Source organism: Oryx dammah, unplaced genomic scaffold (genome assembly GCF_014754425.2).
Source record: "Oryx dammah isolate SB20612 unplaced genomic scaffold, SCBI_Odam_1.1 HiC_scaffold_5, whole genome shotgun sequence".
NCBI classification, from domain to species: Eukaryota; Metazoa; Chordata; class Mammalia; order Artiodactyla; family Bovidae; genus Oryx; species Oryx dammah.
In genome coordinates, this window is record NW_024070189.1 from 100717125 (window position 1) to 100739041 (window position 21917).

At 48.6% G+C, this 21917-nt stretch overlaps 2 protein-coding genes across 4 annotated transcripts in view; both read left to right on the forward strand.

Annotated features, from left to right (window-relative positions):
* Nucleotides 1–7980: 7980 nt before the first annotated feature.
* On the forward strand, nucleotides 7981–14047 carry FAM32A (family with sequence similarity 32 member A). Of its 2 annotated transcripts, XM_040241048.1 has the most exons (4): nucleotides 7981–8132; nucleotides 8251–8392; nucleotides 12614–12667; nucleotides 12910–14047. In XM_040241048.1, exons 1-4 carry the CDS (start codon nucleotides 8059–8061, stop codon nucleotides 12976–12978), a joined length of 339 nt encoding a protein of 112 aa, XP_040096982.1. In that variant the 5' UTR covers nucleotides 7981–8058; the 3' UTR covers nucleotides 12979–14047. The 2 variants fall into 2 exon arrangements, with proteins under 2 accessions (XP_040096982.1, XP_040096981.1); XM_040241047.1 differs by lacking the exons at nucleotides 12614–12667; nucleotides 12910–14047 and adding an exon at nucleotides 10486–10684 and having other exon boundaries at nucleotides 7993–8132.
* A 4480-nt stretch (nucleotides 14048–18527) lies between these two features.
* The window catches only part of AP1M1 (adaptor related protein complex 1 subunit mu 1), a 39187-nt gene continuing 35797 nt past the window's right edge, over nucleotides 18528–21917 (forward strand). For both annotated transcript variants that reach the window (XR_005721139.1, XM_040241049.1), the window contains exon 1: nucleotides 18528–18779. Coding sequence is in view for 1 of the 2 variants with exons in the window: in XM_040241049.1 (XP_040096983.1) it covers nucleotides 18738–18779 (42 nt within the window). In the remaining variant the exon portion in view is untranslated. The remainder of the gene's footprint in view (nucleotides 18780–21917) is intronic.

Genomic DNA, 21917 nt, shown 5'->3' on the forward strand with positions numbered 1-21917 from the left:
TTTGGCCACCTGATGTGATGAGCCAGCTCATTGGAAAAGACCCTGATGCTGGGAAAGATTGAAGACAAAACAAGAAGTGGGTGGCAGAAGAAGAGGTGGTTGGATGGCATCACCAACTCAATGGACGTGAATGTGAGCAAAGTCCGGGAGATAGTGAAGGACAGAGCAGCCTGACCTGCTGCTGTCCATGTGGTTGCAAAGAGTCAGACACGACTTAGTTACTGAACAACAACAACAACAACAGGCATACTAGTCAGATCCTTTGTAGAATGGCCCTCATTTTGATTTATCTGATGCTTTCTTATGATTGGACTGAATTTATGGGTTGGTGGGGGAAAGACCTCAGAGGTGATATACCTAGCTCGTTGGAACTGAACCAAACTTGGGTCTGACCCCCTGCCTGCAGTAAAGTCAATCTAATGACACCGGCTTGTTCGGAAGGAAATGTCAGAGTTTATGGCAAGGTGCCCAATGCAGAGCCAAACAAGAAGAATGGGCAGCTCATGTTCAAAAGACCTGAAAACTGTAATGCTTTTCAGGAAAGGGTTTTTAAGAGCAAGGTGAAAGAGCAAGTCACAGGGTGAATGATTAGCTCTGTACGTCCTTTTCATTGGCTGGTGGTGAGGTATCAAGGTGGCTATTTGGGGGAATCTCGATCGTCAACCTTCTGATTCCAACCGGTCTGGGTTACCTGCTTGTGGGCAGCATACAGTTAACTTCTTCCACCTGCTGGGGGTTTCAATATCTGCTGTGTGTGCTGTGCTTAGTCACTCAGTCGTGTCTGACTCTTTGGGACCCCATGGACTGCAGCCCACCAGGCTCCTCTGTCCACGTGGATTCTCCAGGCAAGAATACTGGAGTGAGTTGCCATGCCTTCCTCCAGGGGATCTTCCCAACCCAGGGATCAAATCCTGGTCTCCTGCATTGCAGCCAGATTCTTTACCATCTGAGCCATTAGGGAAACCAAAACAGCTCAATTAGGGCTCGGAATATCATCTGTAGTTTTTGAGGAGGAACTAAAGGTCTTTTACTATGTCAATGACTAAACTATTACTATTTTGTTTGCTTGACTGTTTTCCTTTCTTTCTACATTTTCTCACTTCTCTGATTAAGTTCACTCTTCAGAACCTGAGAAAGGCCTAGGACACTAAAACTTTTGCAAGAACAAAAGGTAGAAGACAAGGGGGTCTGTCTCAGGCAAGGCCCTACAGGGTCCTGCTCAATTTCATTACCATGTCATACCAAGGATTACTTTTTTTTTTTAAGTCTTTACTGAATTTGTTACAATATTATTGCTGTGTTGTGTTTTGGTAGTTTGGCCATGAGGCAGGTGGGACCTTAGCTCTCCGATCAGGGATCGAAACCGCACCCCTTGCAGTGGGAGAGGATGTCTTCACCCCTGGGCCACCAGCAAAGTCCCACCAGGGATTACTTGAGGGCTGTGCCACGTTACCGACAACTTTGTCTTGCCTGGAAGGCACTATTTCCCATGTTTTCCCACCATACCATATGTGTTTTTCCCTCTTTCCATGCCTTATTCTTTGAAAACAATGCAGATTGTCTTAAAGAAATGCTCCTTTCAAGAGTCCTTGATAGCACAGAGGGAGATGTTATGTGATCAAGCAAAGATACTGACAACCTGGAAAAGCTGGAAAGTGATTTTGAAGAATATGCTCTGAGGATGAAGACGTTGAGGAAGCCCTAACTGATTCATTGTATTTTCTTTGTTTGTAGACAAAGCACCAGTTATATGATGAAAATCTTGAGACTCTTTAAGAGGATATAAATTAAGGGGTCGTGGTCTAGTCATTAAGAATCTGCCTTGCAATGCAGAGGACTCAGGTTTGATCCCTGGTGGGGGAACTACAATCCCACAGGCTTCAGAGCAGCAACCCACGCACTGCAACCACTGAAACACACAGGCCCTGGAGCCTGTGAGCTGCAGCTACTGAGCCAGCCTGCCACCACTAAAGAGTCCATGCACCACACCAAAAATCCCACACAACTAAGACCCGACAAAGCCAAACAAAATACAAATTAAAAGAAATAAAATAAAGATTTTAGGTGATCAAAAGCATTGTGTCATAGTTTATTTGCCACATTCACCCCCTTAGAACACAAATTATCAGTGAAGTTAATACTGCTCTCAAGAAGATGAAAATTGGTTCAGGAGAGTGGGGGACAAGAAAACAAATATTTCAATAGGCCACAAAGTGGCCCTGCAAAGTTTAAACCTCCCTGACAAAATCTTAATTTATCGGTATTTAACTTTCTCTTTAAATTCAATTAAAATGGTCTCTTTAGGAGGTAATAATGGGGAGTAAAGGTTGAGAAACACTTTCCTAAGATTTATAAAATAATGCATAATCTTTATGAAAAGATTTATAAAAATAATCCTCTTATTTGAGAGGATGGCCTCATAGTGGGTGACAAGGCCCGAACACTCAGTATGCACTGGATTACATTTGTGCCTCAGTTTCTATACCTATTAATATAAAATTTGGATGTTAATTAAAATTAAAATTAGGGTTAGGGTTTTATTAATATATAATTAGGATGATCAAACCAGTCAATCCTAAAGGAAATCAGTCCTGAATAGTCATTGGAAGGACTGATGCTGAAGCTGAAACTCCAATACTTTGGCCACCTGATGTGAAGAACTAACTCATCAGAAAAGACCCTGATGCTGGGAAAGATTGAAGGCAGGAGGAGAAGGGGACAACAGAAGATGAGATGAGATGGCTGGATGGCATCACCGGCCCAATGGACATGAGTCTGAGCAAGGTCCAGGAGTTGGTGATGGACAGGGAAGCCTGACATGCTGCAGTCCATGGGGTTGCAGAGAGCTGGACACGACTGAGTGACTGAATTGAACTGAGGATGATTTACATAAAAAGGTGAGTGCGAGAGTAAATGAGGTTATCCATATGAATTCATATAAGCATTACCTGTTGTTGTAATCATCATCCTCATTTTATAAAAGAGGGAAGAGAAATTCAAAGAAGTCAGGCCACTTGCTCCAGGGCACACAGCTTTGGAAGTGACAAAAAGGGGGCTCCTAAGCCGCTGGATTGCCTAGCGGAGAACAGATCTTCCCACCTGAGTCTGTCCTGTCCCTCCCTGAGAATTTGGTCCTACGTGGTTGCCCCTATCCGCTGTCATGGGAAAGCTGTTCCTTGGCGATCTCATCAACTCCAGCTAGCCGAAGGGTGAGCCTGTGGCTGGAAATTGGGCAGTCGTTTGCTGCCCCCTGCAGGTAGAATAGGAAAAGGCGGACATCTTGCCCTCTTTCGTCAGGCCCCCTATAGATTATGGGAGCTTGCTTCTTGCTTCTTTTCACTTTTCCTCCCTCTCCACACTGTTAATCCCCTCCCAAAAGAGTCCCTGGCACAGTTTGAGCAACAGAAATACAAATTTAAATGCATAAACGCAGATACTCTTGGACTCAGCATTTCCACTGCTACAGATTCAGTTCAGTTCCAGTTCAGTTCAGTCACTCAGTCGTGTCTGACTCTTTGCGACCCCACGAACTGCAGCACACCAGGCCTCCCTGTCCATCACCAACTCCCTGAGTCCACCCAAACCCATGTCCATTGAGTCAGTGATGCCATCCAACCATCTCATCCTCTGTCGTCCCCTTCTTATCCTGCCCTCAATCCCTCCCAGATCAGGGTCTTTTCAAGTAAGTCAGCTCTTCGCATGAGGTGGCCAAAGTATTAGAGTTTCAGCTTCAACATCAGTCCTTCCAATGAACACCCAGGACTGATCTCCTTTAGGATGGACTGGTTGGACCTCCTTGCAGTCCAAGGGACTCTCAAGAGTCTTCTCCAATACCATAGTTCAAAAGCATCAATTCTTCAGTACTCAGCTTTCTTCACAGTCTAACTCTCACATCCATACATGACCACTGGAAAAACCATAGCCTTGACTAGACAGACTTTTGTTGGCAAAGTAATGTCTCTGCTTTTTAATATGCTATCTAGGTTGGTCGTGACTTTCTTTCCAAGGAGTGTCTATCAGCCACTGTTTCCATTATTTTCCCATCTATTTGCCATGAAGTGATAGGACCAGATGCCATGATCTTCGTTTTCTGAATGTTGAACTTTAAGCCAACTTTTTCACTCTCCTCTTTCACTTTCATCAATAGGCTCTTTAGTTCTCTTCACTTTCTGCCATAAGGGTAGTGTCATCTGCATATCTGAGGTTATTGATATTTCTCCCAGCAATCTTGATTTCAGCTTGTGCTTCCTCCAATCCAGCGTTTCTCATGATGTACTCTGCATATAAGTTAAATAAGCAGGGTGACAATATACAGCCTTGACATACTCCTTTTCCTATTTGGAACCAGTCTGTTGTTCCATGTCCAGTTCTAACTGTTCGCCTCCTTACCTCAAGAGGCAGGTCAGGTGGTGTGGTATGCCCATCTCTTTCAGAATTTTCCAGTTTCTTGTGATCCACACAGTCAAAGGCTTTGGCATAGTTAATAAAGCAGAAATAGATGTTTTTCTGGAACTCTCTTGCTTTTTCCATGATCCAGCAGATGTTGGCAATTTCATCTCTGGTTCCTCTGCCTTTTCTAAAACCAGCTTGAACATCTGGAAGTTCATGGTTCACGTATTGCTGAAGCCTGGCTTGGAGAATTTTAAGCATTACTTTACTAGTGTGTGAGATGAGTGCTATTGTGTGGTAGTTTGAGCTTTCTTTGGCATTGCCTTTCTTTGGGATTGGAATGAAAACTGACCTTTTCCAGTCCTGTGGCCACTGCTGAGTTTTCCAAATTTCCTGGCCTATTGAAAAATTGGCAAATTTGCTAAAATTGAAGAAAGTGGAGAAAACCACTAGACCATTCAAGCATGACCTAAATCAAATCCCTTATGAGTATACAGTAGAAGTGAGAAATAGATTTAAGGGACTAGATCTGATAGAGTACCTGATGAACTATGGATGGAGGTTCGTGACATTGGGTAGGAGACAGGAATCAAGACCATCCCCAAGAAAAAGAAATGCAAAAAAGCAAAATGGCTGTCTGAGGAGGCCTTACAAATAGCTGTGAAAAGAAGGGAAGTGAAAAGCAAAGGAGAAAACGAAAGATATTCCCATCTGAATGCAGAGTTCCAAAGAATACCAAGGAAAGATAAGAAAGCCTTCCTCAGCAACCAATGCAAAGAAATAGAGGAAAAGAACAGAATGGGAAAAACTAGAGATCTCTTCAAGAAAATTAGAGATACCAAGGGAACATTTCATGCAAAGATGGGCTCAATAAAGGATAGAAATGATAGGGATCTAACAGAAGCAGAAGATATTAAGAAGAGGTGGCAAGAATACACAGAAGAACTGTACAGAAAAGATCTTCATGACCCAGATAATCACGATGGTGTAATCACTGACCTAGAGCCAGACAACCTGGAATGTGAAGTCAAGTGGGCCTTAGAAAGCATCACTACAAACAAAGCTAGTGGAGGTGATGGAATTCCAGTTGAGCTATTTCAAATCCTGAAAGATGATGCTGTGAAAGTGCTGCACTCAATATGCCAGCTACAGATTCAGGCCACTTGCAAAAGTCAGGTAAAATTCATGGCCACGCAGATGGTCATTGGGGAGGGACTCAGTCACCAGACATGCAGCTTTGAGAAAGGTGGGGTAGAGGTGTACCTGCTTTCTTGTGAAGAGTTTTGAGACATTTTGATAAATGAAAAATCAGGGACAGAAATAAAAGAACATCCCACAGAGATAGATATATATATATATATATAGAGAGAGAGAGAGAGGCATATACACACTTTAACTTTCCCAGGTGGCTCAGCAGTAAAGTATCTACCTACCCTGTGTGAGATGTGGGTGCCATCCCTGGGTCGGGAAGTTCCCTGAGGGAAGGAAATGGCAACCCACTCCAGTATTCTTGCCTGGGAAATTCCATGGACAGAGGAGCCTGGCAGGCTACAGTTCATGGGGTTGCAAAGAATCGGACATGACTTAGTGATTATACAACAACCAACACACATTTCTGTGCTGTAAAGAATCAAAATGAACGTGTTAATCGGTTTGGAAGGAGAGGGGAAGTTTCTACTCTTTTGTTCTTCTACTCTTGTTTTCCTTTTTCTTTCTTTCTTTTAACCTTTTCTGTACTGCATGGTTTTCTTACATGGAGCATGTGCACATATGTGTGTGTGTGTATGTATATATATATATATATACATATATATTTATTTTTAATGTTAGAAAAAAATTATGGGAGATTTTAGGTTTCTTCCCTGTTTTCCTCAGTATTAAAAATTCAACAATAAAAATTTTAACTCAATACATGAAAAGAAAAAAGAAAATAAATCCATAAAAGCAGTCATGATATTCTGATAGAGAAAAGAGTCAAAGAGAAAGCAAGCATGGAGTAAGATTCCATTTTTACTTTTTAAAATTAGAGATAAGAGATTGAAATAAAGAAATTAACACAGCAACAGATTTTTCTTCCCTAGATGGGTTCTACTGTCTTCTTTGGGTTTTTCTATATTTTTTTAAATTACATATTCCACAGTAAATGTTTGTGTATCTTTTGTAATCTGATAAAAAATAAATAGATAGATGCACAACACTGTGAACATATTTAATGCTAATGAGTTGTGCCAAAGAATTGATGCTTTCAAATTGTGGTGCTGGAGAGTCCTTTGCACAGCAAGAAGATCAAACCAGTCAATCTGTAAGGAAATCAACTCTGAGTATTCATTGGAAGGAATGATGCTGAAGCTGAAACTCCAATACTTTGGCCACCTGATGCGAAGAACTGTCTCATTGTAAAAGACTCTGATGCAGGGAAAGATTGAAGGCAGGAGAAGGGGACGACAGAGGATGAGATGGTTGGATGGCATCGTAGACTCCATGGATATGAGTCTGGGCAAGTCTGGGCACTATCTGGGAGATAGTGGCGGGCAGAGAAGGCTGCTGCTGCTGCTAAGTCGCTTCAGTCGTGTCCGACTCTGTGCGACTCCATAGACGGCAGCCCACCAGGCTCCCCCGTCCCTGGGATTCTCCAGGCAAGAACAATGGAGTGGGTTGCCATTTCCTTCTCCAATGCATAAAAGTGAAAAGTGAAAAGTCAAGTCGCTCAGTCGTGTCCAACTCTTCGCGACCCCATGGACTGCAGTCAACCAGGCTCCTCCGCCCATGGGATTTTCTAGGCAAGAGTACTGGAGTGGGGTGCCATTGCCTTCTCCGAGAGAAGCCTGGTGTGCTACAGGCCATGAGGTGGCAGAGTCAGACACGACCCAGTGACGGAACAACAAAAAACACACGTTACAATGCTTGTGAAAGGCTACAATTTAAATGGGTGCATTTTACTGTCTATAAATTGTACCCCAATTAAATCGATTTTTAAAAATATTTTAAATACCACAAAAGCATTTCACATACTATCCTCATTTACCTGAAAAACTAACGATTACTTACACGGTTTACAAAATTAGTTTATCCATTGAACCCTCAAATACGGCAGTGACAGAGAACACAATATCCAAATACGTGCAAACCGCTCAAGAAAACGTTGCTGTGCTGTGCTTAGTCGCTCAGTCGTGTCCGACTCTTTGCGACCCCACGGACTGTGGCCCATCAGGCTCCTCTATCCCTCGGGATTCTCCAGCCAAGAATACTGGAGTGGGTTGCCGTGCCCTCCTCCAGTGGATCTTCCCAACCCAGGGATGGAACCCAGATGCCCCGCATTGCAGACGGATTCTTTACAGTCTGAGCCACCTGGGAAGCCCCAAGAAAACGCTGAGTTTTAGGAAATACGGGCTGTGTTCAATTGGCTTCCCGGGTCCAGGCGCCCAAGGCGGGGGACATCGGGGACCGGAGCCAAAGTCGGCAATATTGGCAGGAGACAGGATGCAGAGCCTGGGACGAGCTTGACTCTCCCGGCCAGCCGCACGGAACCCGGAAGTGTGGCTTAGGTCAAGATTTTAAGACCGCATGCGCACTGCCTAGATGACCAATAAAAACGAAGGGAGGTGGGCATCGGGGAGGGGCTATCAAGCCGGAAGTGTGGCGTTTTGCCTCCCGACTTTCCAGGAGGCCATGGAGGCTTACGAGCAGGTCCAAAAGGGGCCGCTGAAGCTGAAAGGCGTCGCAGAGCTCGGAGTGACTAAGCGGTAGGTCCTGAGATCCCAGGAGACCCTGTATTCTCTTCTTTAAGCCTCTCCCTGAGACCTCTGGGTGTTGCCCTCTGATGCGCCGTTATCCACCTCTCCTACCCAACTCATCTTCTAGGAAGAAGAAAAAGAAAGACAAAGACAAGGCGAAACTCCTGGAAGCGATGGGAACGAGCAAAAAGAACGAGGAGGAGAAGCGGCGCGGACTGGACAAGCGGACACCGGCCCAAGCGGCATTCGAGAAGATGCAGGAGAAGCGGGTAAGGCGGGTGGGAAGCCTCCGGATGCCCCTCATCGCGGGTCGGGGTCTCCCTGGATGGATTCAGAGGCGAGACCCGGGACGCACGGGGGAGGGAGAGCGGTCAGAGAGGACCTTAATTCCGGGGAGAAGAGTTCACGGTGGGGCAGGACAAGAAGGTTCTTCGGCCAGCGTGAACCACAAAGGGGAGAGACGGAGACCCAGGTTTAGATTCCAACGCTGTCGCTCATTTGCCCCGTGACGCTGGGTCAGTGACTTACTTCTTGGTGCCTCAGTTTCCACAAATATAAGGGTCAGGATAATGCTGTCTCCTGAGAGGGATGGAAACTTTGCATGAGGTGACGTGGATAAATGGCACTTAGTCTGGCATCAAGTCAGTGCTCAGCTCTTCGCAGCTGATGTTAAATGAGCGTACTCGCTGCTGTAAGTCACCGCAAAGTGTTTCCATGACAACTCTGGCAGCTTCAAATATGTTGTATTTTCAAGCTCTGATGAATGAATTTTCTTCATGTTAAATATTTAATAAATTCGGGTGACGGAAGGATAGGTCAGCGTGGGATACGTAAGTTCTGCCCATTATGCTTGGGGGAGGGAGTAATCAGTCTAGGTCCGGTGGTTCCCGCCGGGATGCTGTTTCCTCCCCCACCACCCCCCTCGAGACAATTCGGCAATGTTTAGAGACTTCCTGTTTAGATACTTTTTTTTTTTCTTTTTTTACAACTTGGGTGTGTTGAGGGGTGGGGAGGGGTGCTGCTAGTGCTTGAGACAATGTGCAGAGTGGGTGATGGAGCTGGAGATGCCAAGCCTTGACCCTTTCCACCAGGCTGGAGCCTTCCTTCTAGGAGCTGTCCAGCCTATAACACCCACTGTGCTCAACCCAACACTCTTTCATGAGGGAATCCGCATTTCCCAACTGTCCTCGCTTTGCCAATTTGAGTGACCCAGCAAAGACTGATCTGGCCCAAAATGTCATTAGTGTCCAGGCTGAGAAACACTAACCCTGGTCTTGGTGATTTGGTCCAGTAATATCAGCAAAAGTTAACTCTTTCCTTCCAGGCCTAATTGAGTCATAGGAGAAAAAAGAGAGAGACAACTCACTGGCTTTGACAAGATTGTGTCCCATTCTGTCTCTGCTGCTCTTGATGATGTAACTCTGGGCGAGCTGGCTCACCTCCCACACCTTAATTTCTTCATCTCTATAATGGACTCAAGTCCCAACCTCAAACCTGTAGGTTTGTGTTGAGGATTTAACAAGTGAATGTACTTAAGCTGCTTCCTTAAGGTTCTGGTCAGAGGCAGGGCTGGGATTTTACTGCAGGAGTTGGGATGGGATGGGAGAGAGAGGCTCATACAACTGTCAAAGTGACCGATGATGGCCCCTCAGAGTAGGGCAGTCATAGTGGAAGTAATGGAAGGTATCAGGTTTGGGGTAGGTTTTGAAGGAAGAATAGCCAGATAAGCTGATGGGTTGGGTGTGGGTTGGGAAAGAGGAATCAAGGATGATCAAGACTTTTGGTGGGAGAAGCTGGGTGAATGGAGGTACTGGTTTACTGAAATTGGAAGGACTGTAAGTAAAGCAGGTTTCTGTAAAGTGGGGGAGCAAGATCTTAGTTTTAGGGACTTCTTGGGCTTCCCAGGTGGCACTAGTGGTAAAGAATTCACTTGCCGATGCAGGAGACATGGTACCAACACAGGAGACATAGACCCAGTCCCTGGGTCAGGAAGATACCCTGGAGGAGGAAGTGGCACCCCACTCCAGTATTCTTTATATATATTTTTATATATATGTATAATTTTATTTATTTTTGGCTGTAATGGGTCTTCATTGCTGTGAGGGCCTTTTGTCTAGTTGTGGCCAGCAGTGGCTACTCTTCAGTGTATTGTGAGGGCTTCTCATTGAAGTGGCTTCTCTTATTGCCCCACTCCAGTATTCTTGCCTGGAAAATTCCATGGGCAGAGGAGCCTGATGGGCTATAGTCCATGGGGCAACTGAGCAACAGAGCGTGTGCATGCGCGCGCGCACACACACACACACACACACACACACTCACACACACACACACACTCACACACACACACACACACACTCTCCAGTGGTTACGACTCTGTCTTCCAGTGCAAGGGACGTGGGTTCCATCCATGGTCAGGGAACTAAGATCCACATATCTTGGAGCAGCTAAGCCTGTGTGCAGCAAGGCAGCGTGCATGGCAGTGAAGACCCCGAATGCCAAGACCCAGTGCAGCCAAAAAAAGAAAAGATCTTGGTTTTAGAAGTTAAATTTGAGTGCGCATTTGTGATGGGGAGGAGAGGAAGACTGACTTGAGTGGATCCAAATGGGGGTGGGGAAAGGCAGAGGTGGAGACAAGGATTTGAAACAAGTCTCAGGAGATTTGCTGTCAAAGGGAATGGAGAAACTCCTCCAGCTGGAGGGGTAGAAGATCAAGGTGAAATTTTTGTTGTTGGAAATGAAGTACTCCTGAGGGTTTTGTTTGACAGAGGAGAGGGGCGTCGGGGAGCAGGTGCAGGCAAAGCGAGGACAGTTGGGAAATGCGGATTCCCTCATGAAAGAGTGTTGGGTTGAGCACAGTGGGTGTTATAGGCTGGACAGCTCCTAGAAGGAAGGCTCCAGCCTGGTGGAAAGGGTCAAGGCTTGGCATCTCCAGCTCCATCACCCACTCTGCACTCAGGACCTGGTTTTTTCTCGTCTGTGAAGTGGGGTATGTGACAGCACCCACGACAGCCTGTGAATTTGGTGCATGGAGTGGGAGGAGGGAGGGCAGAGCCCCGCCAAGTGCCTGGCATTGGTGACAGCTGGCCGAGTCAGCATGGCCTCTTGGGAGGAGACACGGACGGGCGGGGCGGGGATGGACAAAGCAGAGACTTGAGAGAGAGAAGGGGTGTCAGCTAGGTGGGCGCCAGCTGAATACAGAGGGAGATGAGGAGGCAGCAAAGGAGGCAGCAAGGTGGCAGTCTACAGTATATCTCAAGCTTCCCTGGGTTGACTGGACTTAATTGGGTGCCGCTTCTGCTGGCCTCCCTGGGAACCTGGTATAGCCAGAATGCAGCAGGAGCCGGAGCCCCAGCCAGGCTGGAACATCCGAGATAGCTTCACCATAGTGGGTCTGGTACCTCAGTGCTCCTTCCAGGACATTCCTCCCCACACGCCATCTCATTCTCCAGGTCCTTTCTTTCCAGGAAGGTCATCAGACTGCCCGCATGATGACTAGCTTCGAAGAACACAAAGCAAAAGCTGCTAGGTCTTCTTATGTTTTCAGCACTGGCACTGAATTCTGTTAGGTAAACTGTGTCACAGGACCAGCCCAGAGTCAGCATGGTAGGGGACTGCACCAGGGCAGCAGTACCAGGGAGCTGGGTTCCTTTGCAGGGGAGGTGGGGGAGCACCACAGTGAGTTGGCCAGTAAGTGAGAGCCGGGTGTGGCCCCAGGTCAGTCTGACTCTGCATCCCATGCTTTTAACTCATACCAGGTACCACTGATGTTAAGCAAGGAATGGGATAGGGCATGGTGGTTACAGGATGGGTGTTCCAGAATTATGCTTGTCAAGGTGATCTGGATCTTGTAGCCCTCTTGACACTGTGTACCATCACTCAGGAGGCTCAGTGGTAAAGAATCTGCCTCCAATACAGAAGATAGAGGAGACACGGGTTCGATCCCTGGGTTGGGAAGATCCCCTGGACAAGGAAATGGCAACCCACTCTTGCCTGGGAAAAATCCCATAGACAGAGGAGCCTGGTGGGCTATAGTCCATGGGGTCGCAAAGAGTTGGACGCAATTGAGCACACACACACTGTCACTCAAGCTCCTACTCTGTGTCAGGCCCTTCACCTTCCTCATTTATCATCCTTCCTTAGACCTCTTCTGAGACTTCTTTTTCTGCAAACTGGGAAAGCAGTCAATTGCCCAAGGATGCAAGAAGCATATATACAGCTCCCACCAGTCTCTCCTTAAGTCAATGGTAGTGTGTCTCCCACCACTCAGACCAAAGGGCAACTGATGTGAGTTCCTAGTGGCGCATGTTATGGCCAGGCATCCCTGTTGGACCCTCCTGAGTGGAGTCGAGGGAGGGGCGGGGTGTATATCCTGAGACCTCCAGCCATACTGAGTGTGAGAGCCAGGCTGGCCCGGGCTCTTGGCTTCCATCCGGTGCTGGCCTGGGCTGCACCAGGCATGTGACTCACCTCCACTTCTCTCCTCTCTTCAGCAAATGGAAAGGATCCTGAAGAAAGCATCCAAAACTCACAAGCAGAGAGTAGAGGTAAGTCACGTGCTAGTGGGGGAGACTGGGCCACGTAGGGGCCAGGCTGGGCCGAGAGGCTGGGAGCCTGGCAGAGGAGCATTGGAGTGCTGGCAGATCTACCCAACCTCCCCAGAGTCAGGGCATCCAGAAGGCCTGGCAGGGTGGATTTGAGAGGGGGTGGGGGTTCACTGAGGAGAGACAGAACGTGGAGAAAGGGGGCTGGGCACTGCTGACGTGGCATTTCCCCTCGGCTTTCCCAGGACTTCAACAGACACCTGGACACGCTCACGGAGCACTATGACATTCCCAAAGTCAGCTGGACCAAGTAGCAGGCCCACCCTGGGTACCAAGTGGCATCAAGGAGGCGCAGAAGGCAACGTCGCGGCTATGTTTGGGGCCTTTGGTATTTTCTAGAAACATTCTTGTGCACACATCCTTGCGTCTTCTGCTGAGACAGTGCTTTTCAAAGCTGTGTGTCCTCGTTCTGGAACTTGATTAAAGTAAGACTGTCCTTTTCCTCAGTTTTGATTTCTCAGTAGCACATAGCTGAGAGACCTCTTTAGTTTTAAAAGTTTATCCAGAGATGAAGGTTGTTTCTGGGTAAGTGCCGTGGAAAAGTGTTCTTAACCCCAAATTGCCTCTGACTCTTCAACAGCCAGCCAGCTGGCTTTGCACGGATAAAACTGACTCCAGAGAACAAAGAGCTGATGTCGTCACGGCCCTGAGCATGTACATCCCTGTAGAGCCCTGCACGGCCTGCCCTTCTAAGTTCCTTCTAGCTTGGGTCTTGTGCTCTCCTAGGGCCTGGAGAAGCCACTTGGAGCTCTGTAGCCTTCAGACTGCTTCCTCAGCCACCTGGCCAGTGAGGCAAGACAGCCTGGGAAACAGAACCACCACCTAAGGCACCGATGGGACATACACCTTGTCCCTTTCTGATCCTGTGGCCAGCGTGTAGCCTCTTCTCCCAGCATCCCCATTCCAGACATGGGTCTAGTGGGTGTCACCATGGCAGACATTGCCAGGCAACACAACTTTCTTTGTAAGGGAACCTAGTCAGACGCAGCCTGCCATCTTATCCTCAACCCTGGGCTCCAAGCAGCCCCTTGTATTTATTCAGAGTTGGTACATTACGCGTTTGGCATTCACCAAGGCAGAGCCCCAGCACAAACAGACGTGCACACAATTGAAAGGAGGGACTCAGGTCCCCATGCTGGAGAGCCAGGATCTTTGAGGGTCTCTGTGTACCCACCAGATGAGGATCAAGTTGCATTTGCAATTGGGAGAAAGTGTGTTGACAGAGATGCTGAAAGAATAAGAAAGGGAAGAAAAACCAAGTATTGGGTTTGGGGACTGCCACATGTGGAATGCAGAATAAAACAAAAAAGTTATTAACTATAAGTCTGAGTAGCTTAATTACAGACTGTTTGACTACCACTAGAAATGTGGCCTCTTGTATTATCACTCACAGAGAATGTCCATACCGCAAAACCACTATCCTTCAATTTGGAAAAATTAAATGACACGTTTTCACCTGTGGTTTGCAGCCCACCTAAGGGAGGTGACGTACTGTCTCGTTAGCAGTGGCTCCTTGGGGCAGATTCCCCCACTGACTGGAAGGCGCTTTCAGGCCTTTACCACCCATGAGTCAGCAGCTGGGGTCTTCAAACATGATGTGGTGGTGCTGTAAAAAGCATGCATTGACAGTGGGGAAGACAGCTGTTCCAATTCTCCCCGCCCATCAGACCACTCCAAAATAGAGAGACTGAAAACAATGGGCTTTCTCTCTCAGATTTTGTGGGTTGGCCAAGCTCAGCTGGGAGGTTCTGCTTCATGAGGTATAGTTTATTTCACATAAGTTACAGTGACTTGCATGGTGCCAGAGGTCTTCCAGAATCTCTCTTCTTGTAACCTATTCCATGGGGCCAACACAAGTCACTGCCAAACCCTCTCTTGGAGGGAACGATACAGGGCATGGACAGCCAGGAGATGTGGTTTATTGAGGGCCGACAGTCTACCACAGTGGTTCTCAAATCTGTGGTAGGCTCCCCTGGGGAGCATTAGGAACCACTGATGCTGGGACTTCCTGGTGGTTCAGTGGTTAAGAATCTGTCCTCCGGTGCAGGAGACGTGGGTTCCACCCCTGGTTGGGGAACTAAGATCCCACATGCTTTGGGGCAGCTAAGCCCAAGCGCCACAACTAGAGAAGTGTACACACCCAACAGAGAGCCTATACACTGCAAGAAAGACCTAGGGCAGCAAGAATCAACACACCGGTGCTTCCTGGGTGGGCTTCCATCATGGAGGTTTTCCAGAGCTCCCCAGGTGACCCCAGTGTGCAGGAAAGTTTGAGAGATTCCAGTCTAGCACAATCAGTATGGTCTTTTTTGAGATGTCACAGAGGTCTGTTCACTGACTGCAGCTTCCCTGGTGGCTCAAACTGAAGAATCTGCCTGCAGTGCAGGAGACCCAGTTTCAATCCCTGGGTCAGGAAGATCCCCTGGAGAAGGTAATGGCAACCAACTCCAGTATTCTTGCCTCGAAAATTCCATGGACAGAGGAGCCTGGCAGGCTGGGGTCACAAAGAGTCAGACACAACTGAGCAACTATGGTCCTGTACATTCACTGCCAAGGATGAAATTCAGGTGTGATTCAAATTCCTCCAAATATGGAGAAAAGCAGGTTACAAGTAATTTATGTGTAGTGTTCAGGGCTTCACTGGTGGCTCAGACAGTAAAGAACACCTGCAATGTAATGTGGGAGACCTGCGTTCAGTCCCTCGGTTGGCAAGATCTGGAGAAGGGCATGGCAACCCACTCCAGTATTCTTGCCTGGAGAGTCCCACGAACAGAAGATTGCAAAGAGTCAGACACGACTGAGCAACTAAGCACAGCACACATACTGTGACAGCACTTTTGGCACCTAGAAGTCTGTTTCCTCAAAAGATTTTGTCCTCCTAGCCCTGCTGACACTGTATTAAACATCTAAAATGCCCAGTTGCCATTGTTCAGTCGCCAGTCCTGTCTGACTCTGCAACCCCATGGACTGCAGCACACCAGGCTTCCCTATCCTTCACTATTTCCTGGAGTTTGCTCAAACTACTATCCATGGAGTCGATAAAGCCATCCAACCATCTCATCTGCCTCCCCCGTCTCCTCCTGCCTTCAACCTTTCCCAGCATCAGGGAATTGGCTGATGCTGGGAATTTTCCAGTGAATTGGCTCTTCACATCAGGTGGCCAAAGTATGGGAGCTTCAGCATCAGTCCTTCTTATGAAAATTCAGGGTTGATTTCCTTTAGGATTGATGGTTTGATCTCCTTGCTGTCCAAGGGACTTTCAAGAGACTTCCAGCACCACAGTTCGAAAGCATCAATTCTTTGGCGCTCAGCCTTCTTTATAGTCCAACTGTCACATCCATATATGACTACTGGAAAAACCATAGCTTTGACTGTACGGACCTTTGTCGGCCCAGAGCAAGCCTGAAAAGGAAATGCTTCATAATGGGAGGTGTTACCTCTCCTGGGTGGTTTTTCTTTTTGTCTTATGCTTTTGTCATTTCCTCAGTTTTTCTTCACTAAGATATTTGTAATTAGAAAAGAGACATGTTTTTCTAAAACACTGCAATAAATTAGGGAAGAATGAGGCCAGGTAATATAGGATTTCTTAAGACAGTTGGTGCAGACTTTGTCTGCATTGTGCAAGAATTCTTCCAGCCCAGGATTCACTTGATAATCTTTAAAGATTTGTCATCAGAATCTTGGCTATCTGCATTACCAGTGCCAAACAGAAATACAGGGACAGTTATGGAGAAGAAAGACTGGCTTTATTACTTTGCCAGGCAAAGGGGGAGCACAGTCTGCTAGCATCTCAAGAACCGTGTCCCACGCCCCACCCCCACCTGCCCCCATGAGCAGGGAAAGGTTACATAGTCGGGCTGAGTATGTGATAAGGATCAAGGCAGTAACAGTCCTGTATTTTTTCTTCTGCAGGGTCCTAGGTGGTTCATACGTCTAATCTTGATGAGTCTCTTTCTCTGTTGGTTTTGTTGCTGCTGCTTTGATTAGCAACTCTTCTGCCCTTTGGAACTTAGAGAAGGTCATGGAGGCCAAGAGCTCTTCCTACAAGGAATGGGGGACAAAAGGACCTCCATGCCCCGGGGTCCCATAGGGCCCTGCTCAGCATCAATTCTACTTTTCTTCTCTGGATTTTCTTGTAATTACATCTCTACCCCAAGTATAGTATATATAATCACAGAGTTGCAAAAACTCTCTTTCAAAACCCCAAATGGAGGTAATAGGGAAGATAAAAAGATAAGTGAGAGGCAGGCAGCCTGGGTAAATGGTTCTGACACTGATGGACTGGGCCCAGGGCACTGTGATGGTTCATTGGGATGAAATGCAGGCATTTCTCCAGTGTTCATAAAGCAAAAAAGATATAACTGAATTAGATTAATCAGGAATCACAATCTGTATTACCCACAGTAACTGCTAACTATAGTAATCACATATTTTTGCCTATGTTCAGTGGGGTGTGGTGTTCAAGAGATCAGTTCAGGCAGTAAACCGGCACACTTGTTCATTGACAAGTGTTAACACTGACAGGTGACAGGCACTGTTGATAAGACTCGACTTAGGGCCGTTAAGAGAATTTGACCTCTTTCCAAGTAACCACCCGCATTGTTGCTGTTGTTCAGTCCCTAAGTTATGTCCAACTCTTTGCAACCCCATGAACTGCAGCAAACCAGGCTTCCTTGTCCTTCACTGTCTGCCAGTGTTTGCTCAAACTCATGTCCATTGAGTTGGTGATGCCATCCAACCATCTTACTGCTCCCTATAAACCTACATAGCATTTTATTTTTATTTTTTTTTTCAGTATTAACATCATTAGTTTTTTTTTTTTTTAGTTTTATTTTTACTTTATTTTACAATACTGTATTGGTTTTGCCATACATTGACATGAATCCACCACGGGTGTATACAAGCTCCAGTGCCAGTCTATGTTCGATACAGGATACAGGATGCTTGGGGCTGGTGCATGGGGATGATCCAGAGAGATGATATGGGGTGGGAGGTGGGAGGGGGATTCAGGATTGGGAGCTTGTATACATAGCATTTTAAAACCCAGCGACATTTCTTTGCCAACAAAGGTCCGAATAGTCAAAGCTATGATTTTTCCAGTAGTCATGTATGGATGTGAGAGGTGGACCATAAAGAAGGCTGAAGAATTGATGCTTTTGAACTGTGGTGCTGGAGAAGACTCTTGAGAGTCCCTTGACCTGCAAGGAGATCCAACCAGTCCATCCTAAAGGAAATCACTCCTGAATATTCATTGGAAGGACTGATGCTGAAGCTGAAGGTCCAATACTTTGGCCACCTGATGGGACTCCTTGGAAAAGACTCTGATGCTGGGACAGATTGAGGTCAGGAGGAGAAGGGGACAACAGAGGATGAGATGGTTGGATGGCATCACTGACTCGATGGACCTGAGTTTGAGCAAGCTCCGGGAGTTGGTAATGGACAGGGAAGCCTGGCGTGCTGCAGTCCATGGGGTCGCAGAGAGTCGGACACGACTAAGTGACTGAACTGATAAAGGGTGTCACAATTGGTGACTGTATATTTGTTTCCTAGAATTCCCCACCAGACTGTGAGTTCCGTATGGCTCTGGGTGGGTTCCTCCACCAGGATTTTCTCACCTAATTTGGCCTGCAAAGTGGGAGTTTCCAGCTGCTATGGCTTCACCCAGCCTGGCACCTAACAGTGCCCAGCTGCAGTTGGCCCCGCCCGCCGCCTCCAGGCCTCTCCCCGCCCTGCCCCGCCCTGCCCCGCCCCGCCCCTCTGGGCTTACTTCCGGGATGCTTGAGGGAGGAGCGGGAAATAGGGCACATCGGACAAACTGCGCCTGTGCATAGTGCGCCCTGCGCCGGCGCATTCTTGACCGCTCCCCCTCGGCCGGACATAACGGTCCGCGCGCGGCTCCCCCCACCGGAAGTGGAGAGGAACTGTCGCGGGGTGCGCCCAGCCCGGCTCACTGCCTGGCAGTCCCCGCTGTCGCCGCCGCCCTCGGCCTCTGCCGAGGCTTTCCGCAGCCGCCATGTCCGCCAGTGCCGTCTACGTCCTGGACCTGAAGGGCAAGGTACCAAGGGCTCCCAACCCTCCGCGTTGCCAGGCAACCGGCGGGGGTCTCGCCCCTCGGGGACCCACCCTGTTGCTAGGTAACCGTCCAATGGGAGCCACCTTGGTCTTAGGCAAGGAAGCCGTTTGGCCTCACCTGAGGACTCCACCCTTTTGCTGGGTATCCAGGAAGGGGTCTTAGGTCCGCGAGGCCAGCCTTGTTGCTAGGTAACGCGGTGGGCTGCCGCAGTTGCCAGATAACCGACTGCACGACCCTCATCCCCGCCTCTGTGGGTGGGGGGTTTTAGGCCTCTGTGGAGGACCGGGGCAACCCGAGGCGGTGGAGAGCGCGGGCCGCAGCCGGCTGGGAAGCCAAGCCTGGCGCCAAGGGGCTGCGCGACCCTTGACCAGAGGTGGTGAAGCGTGTCGGGGACAGCGTACCTTCGGGCCAGTACCGCCCTCTGGGAGTTCGGCCCGATTTGTTTATGCAGCAATTTTTGTGTATTAGTCCCTGAAGCAATTTCTTAACGTTCACTGTGACACTGAGTTACAAGGGCTAGGTGAGGTGGTTGGCGGGAGTGCTATTTTCGCAGAGGGAGAGACCGAGGCACAGACAAAGTGCGTACGGTCACATCGGTCACAGAAAAGTGGCGGGCCTAGGAGCTGAATCCACAGTCATTTGTTCATTTAGCTGATATTTGAGGAGCACTTATTAAATGCCAAGCAGAGTGCTAAGCCTTGGGCTGCCTTTGGTGAGCGGAACCAGAGTCAGTCCCTGAACCTTGTCCTTCTGGAGCCCACGATCTGGTGAGTGGGAGGGACACTCATCTTAAAAAGCACAAATAAATGTAAATGGCTGTGGTGGAGCAGTGAGGATCTAATAGAGTCAGCCTCCACTGGGGATAAGGAAGCACTGCCCAGGGGGAGTGACAAACAGGCTGAAATGTGAGGGAGCAGTAGAACCCTAGGACCCGCTCCCAGGGGGCCTTTCTAGGGGGGTTTCTAAGAAAGCTTTTTATATGAGGGATCTCGAAGCCTTTCAGAAGTGGCCTGCTGCCTTCCTCTAAGTCTGTCCTGGCAAGTGAGTATCTGGTCTCTTGCATTGAGGAGTAACAAGAGTAGGACAGTTTGTTGTCGTTTAGTCGCTAAGTCCTGTCCGACTCTTTTTGCGACCCCATGGACTGTATTCCCCCAGGCTCCTCTGTCCATGGGATTCTGCAGGCAAGAATACTGGAGTGGGTTGCCATGCCCTCCTGCAGGGGGTCTTCCCAACACAGGGATCGAACCGGTGTCTCCTGCTTTGGCAGGCACGAACAGGCAGATTCTTTACCACTGAGCCACCAGGGCTTCCTATAATGGGACTGCCAGCAACATTTAACCAGCCCCACATCAGTGAGTGAGGGAAACATGGGTGCCAATCCCAGGTGGAGTGGGCAGGAGTGTGCCCAGAAGCAGTAGGGAGTGAAGAGTTGAAATACCTGCCCCTTCCTGCCTCACTCCCTACCCCCAGTACTTTCCCAAACCTCCCTTAAGTGGGTTGCCTTCCTTGGATGCCACCCAAAGTCAACAACTAGTGAGGCCCTGTGCTCGGCTCGCTTCTGAGGACAGGAGGTTGAGAAGGTTGAGTCCTTGGAGGCAAGGAAAGACACAGGACCCCCCAGGGGTGGGACGGTGCAGTATTCCCTGAGTTTTTGTAGCATGTTTTTTTCTTCTTTTTTAATATTTATTTATTTTTAATTGGAGGAGAATTGCTTTACAGTGTTGTGTTGGTTTCTGCATATATCAACATGAATCAGCCATTGGTATACACATGTTCCCTCTTGAACTTCCTCCCCACCTCCAACCCCCCCACCCCATGTAGCGTGTGTTCTTGCTTCCTCCCTGGCCACCGTGTCACCAGAGGTCCCACAGGCCGCCTCCTCAGATCACTCATTCCTCCAGCAAACATTTCATGAGTACCTTGCATGCAGCAGGTCGGGGGCTGAGCTCAAAACCTGCCCCTGCTGCTCAGTTGCATGACCTCGGGCAAGCGTGTGAACTCGCCGAGCAGACAACACGAGACAAGTGCAGCACCACCCCTGGTCCACAGTTGCCATGAGCCTTGAGGTCTTGTAGGGGAGGTCCGTGGAAGCTGACGGATCCAAGCAGCTGCATGGATCCAGGTGATCAGTTAGCTACCACGGCAAGGTCAAGGCCTTCACGGAACGCAGTTGCCCAATCTCAGTGTGGGCTGGCAGAAGTGCTTACAAAAGGCTTCCTGGAGGAGGGAGATGCCAGCGCTGGGCAGGCAACCAGGTGGCAGTCAGGTGGACGCGGAGGTGTCACACTAGGCCCACAGGTGAGGGGCAGCCCGCTGAGGCTGGGTAGTCGTGGGTAATGCTGGAGCCTGGAGGATGGGACCCGGAGGGCCATGGGTGAAGGGGGTCCAGAGGGGAGAGCGGGAGGAGACCACTTTGATCCCAAGAAAGAACAGCCGCCATGAGGAGACTGTAGCCTGGGAGAAGCCTGATTATACGTGTCTTTCAGAAGAGGCTGCCGTGGGTGGGTTTGCCTCCCATCCTCCCTGACCATCCTACATTTATTATTCCGTGCCCCTTGGACCTCGTGTTTGGAAAGTCTGCCTTCTGCAGAAACTGTGTTCAATAAAAAAGGAAGGTAATGGGACATCAAGGAAATTCACAACCACACGTCTACCTGCCAGCCAGCACCTCTGATCTCCAGGGAAACCGGCGGGGCCACACTGAGCTGATGGAAGGCCCTCTAGGACGCTTCGCTGCCCTTATCTCTCTCGCCTCTGTGGCTTCTGGCACCACTGCTCTGCTCCTCGGCAGGCTTCCGTTGGCCTCGGGGTTGCTCTGTCCCTGTTCCCCCGTTTCTCTCACTGCTGCCCCTTCTCTCCTGCCCTCCCCTCGGATGTGGGCTCCGCTTGCTTGGGCCTGGCATGCCTCACGGACTGTTGCTCTACTTGGGGTAGGCTTTGACTCATTCATTCATTCCTATTTTTTGGCCATGCCTTGCCACCTGCAGGATCTTAGTTTCACGAGCAGGGATTGAACCTGTGTCCCCTGCAGTGGAAGTTCAGTGTCTTAAGCACTGGACTGCCAGGGAAGTCCCAAGGGGCAGGCTTTGATTTCTGTCACTGTGCCAATGACCCCTGAAT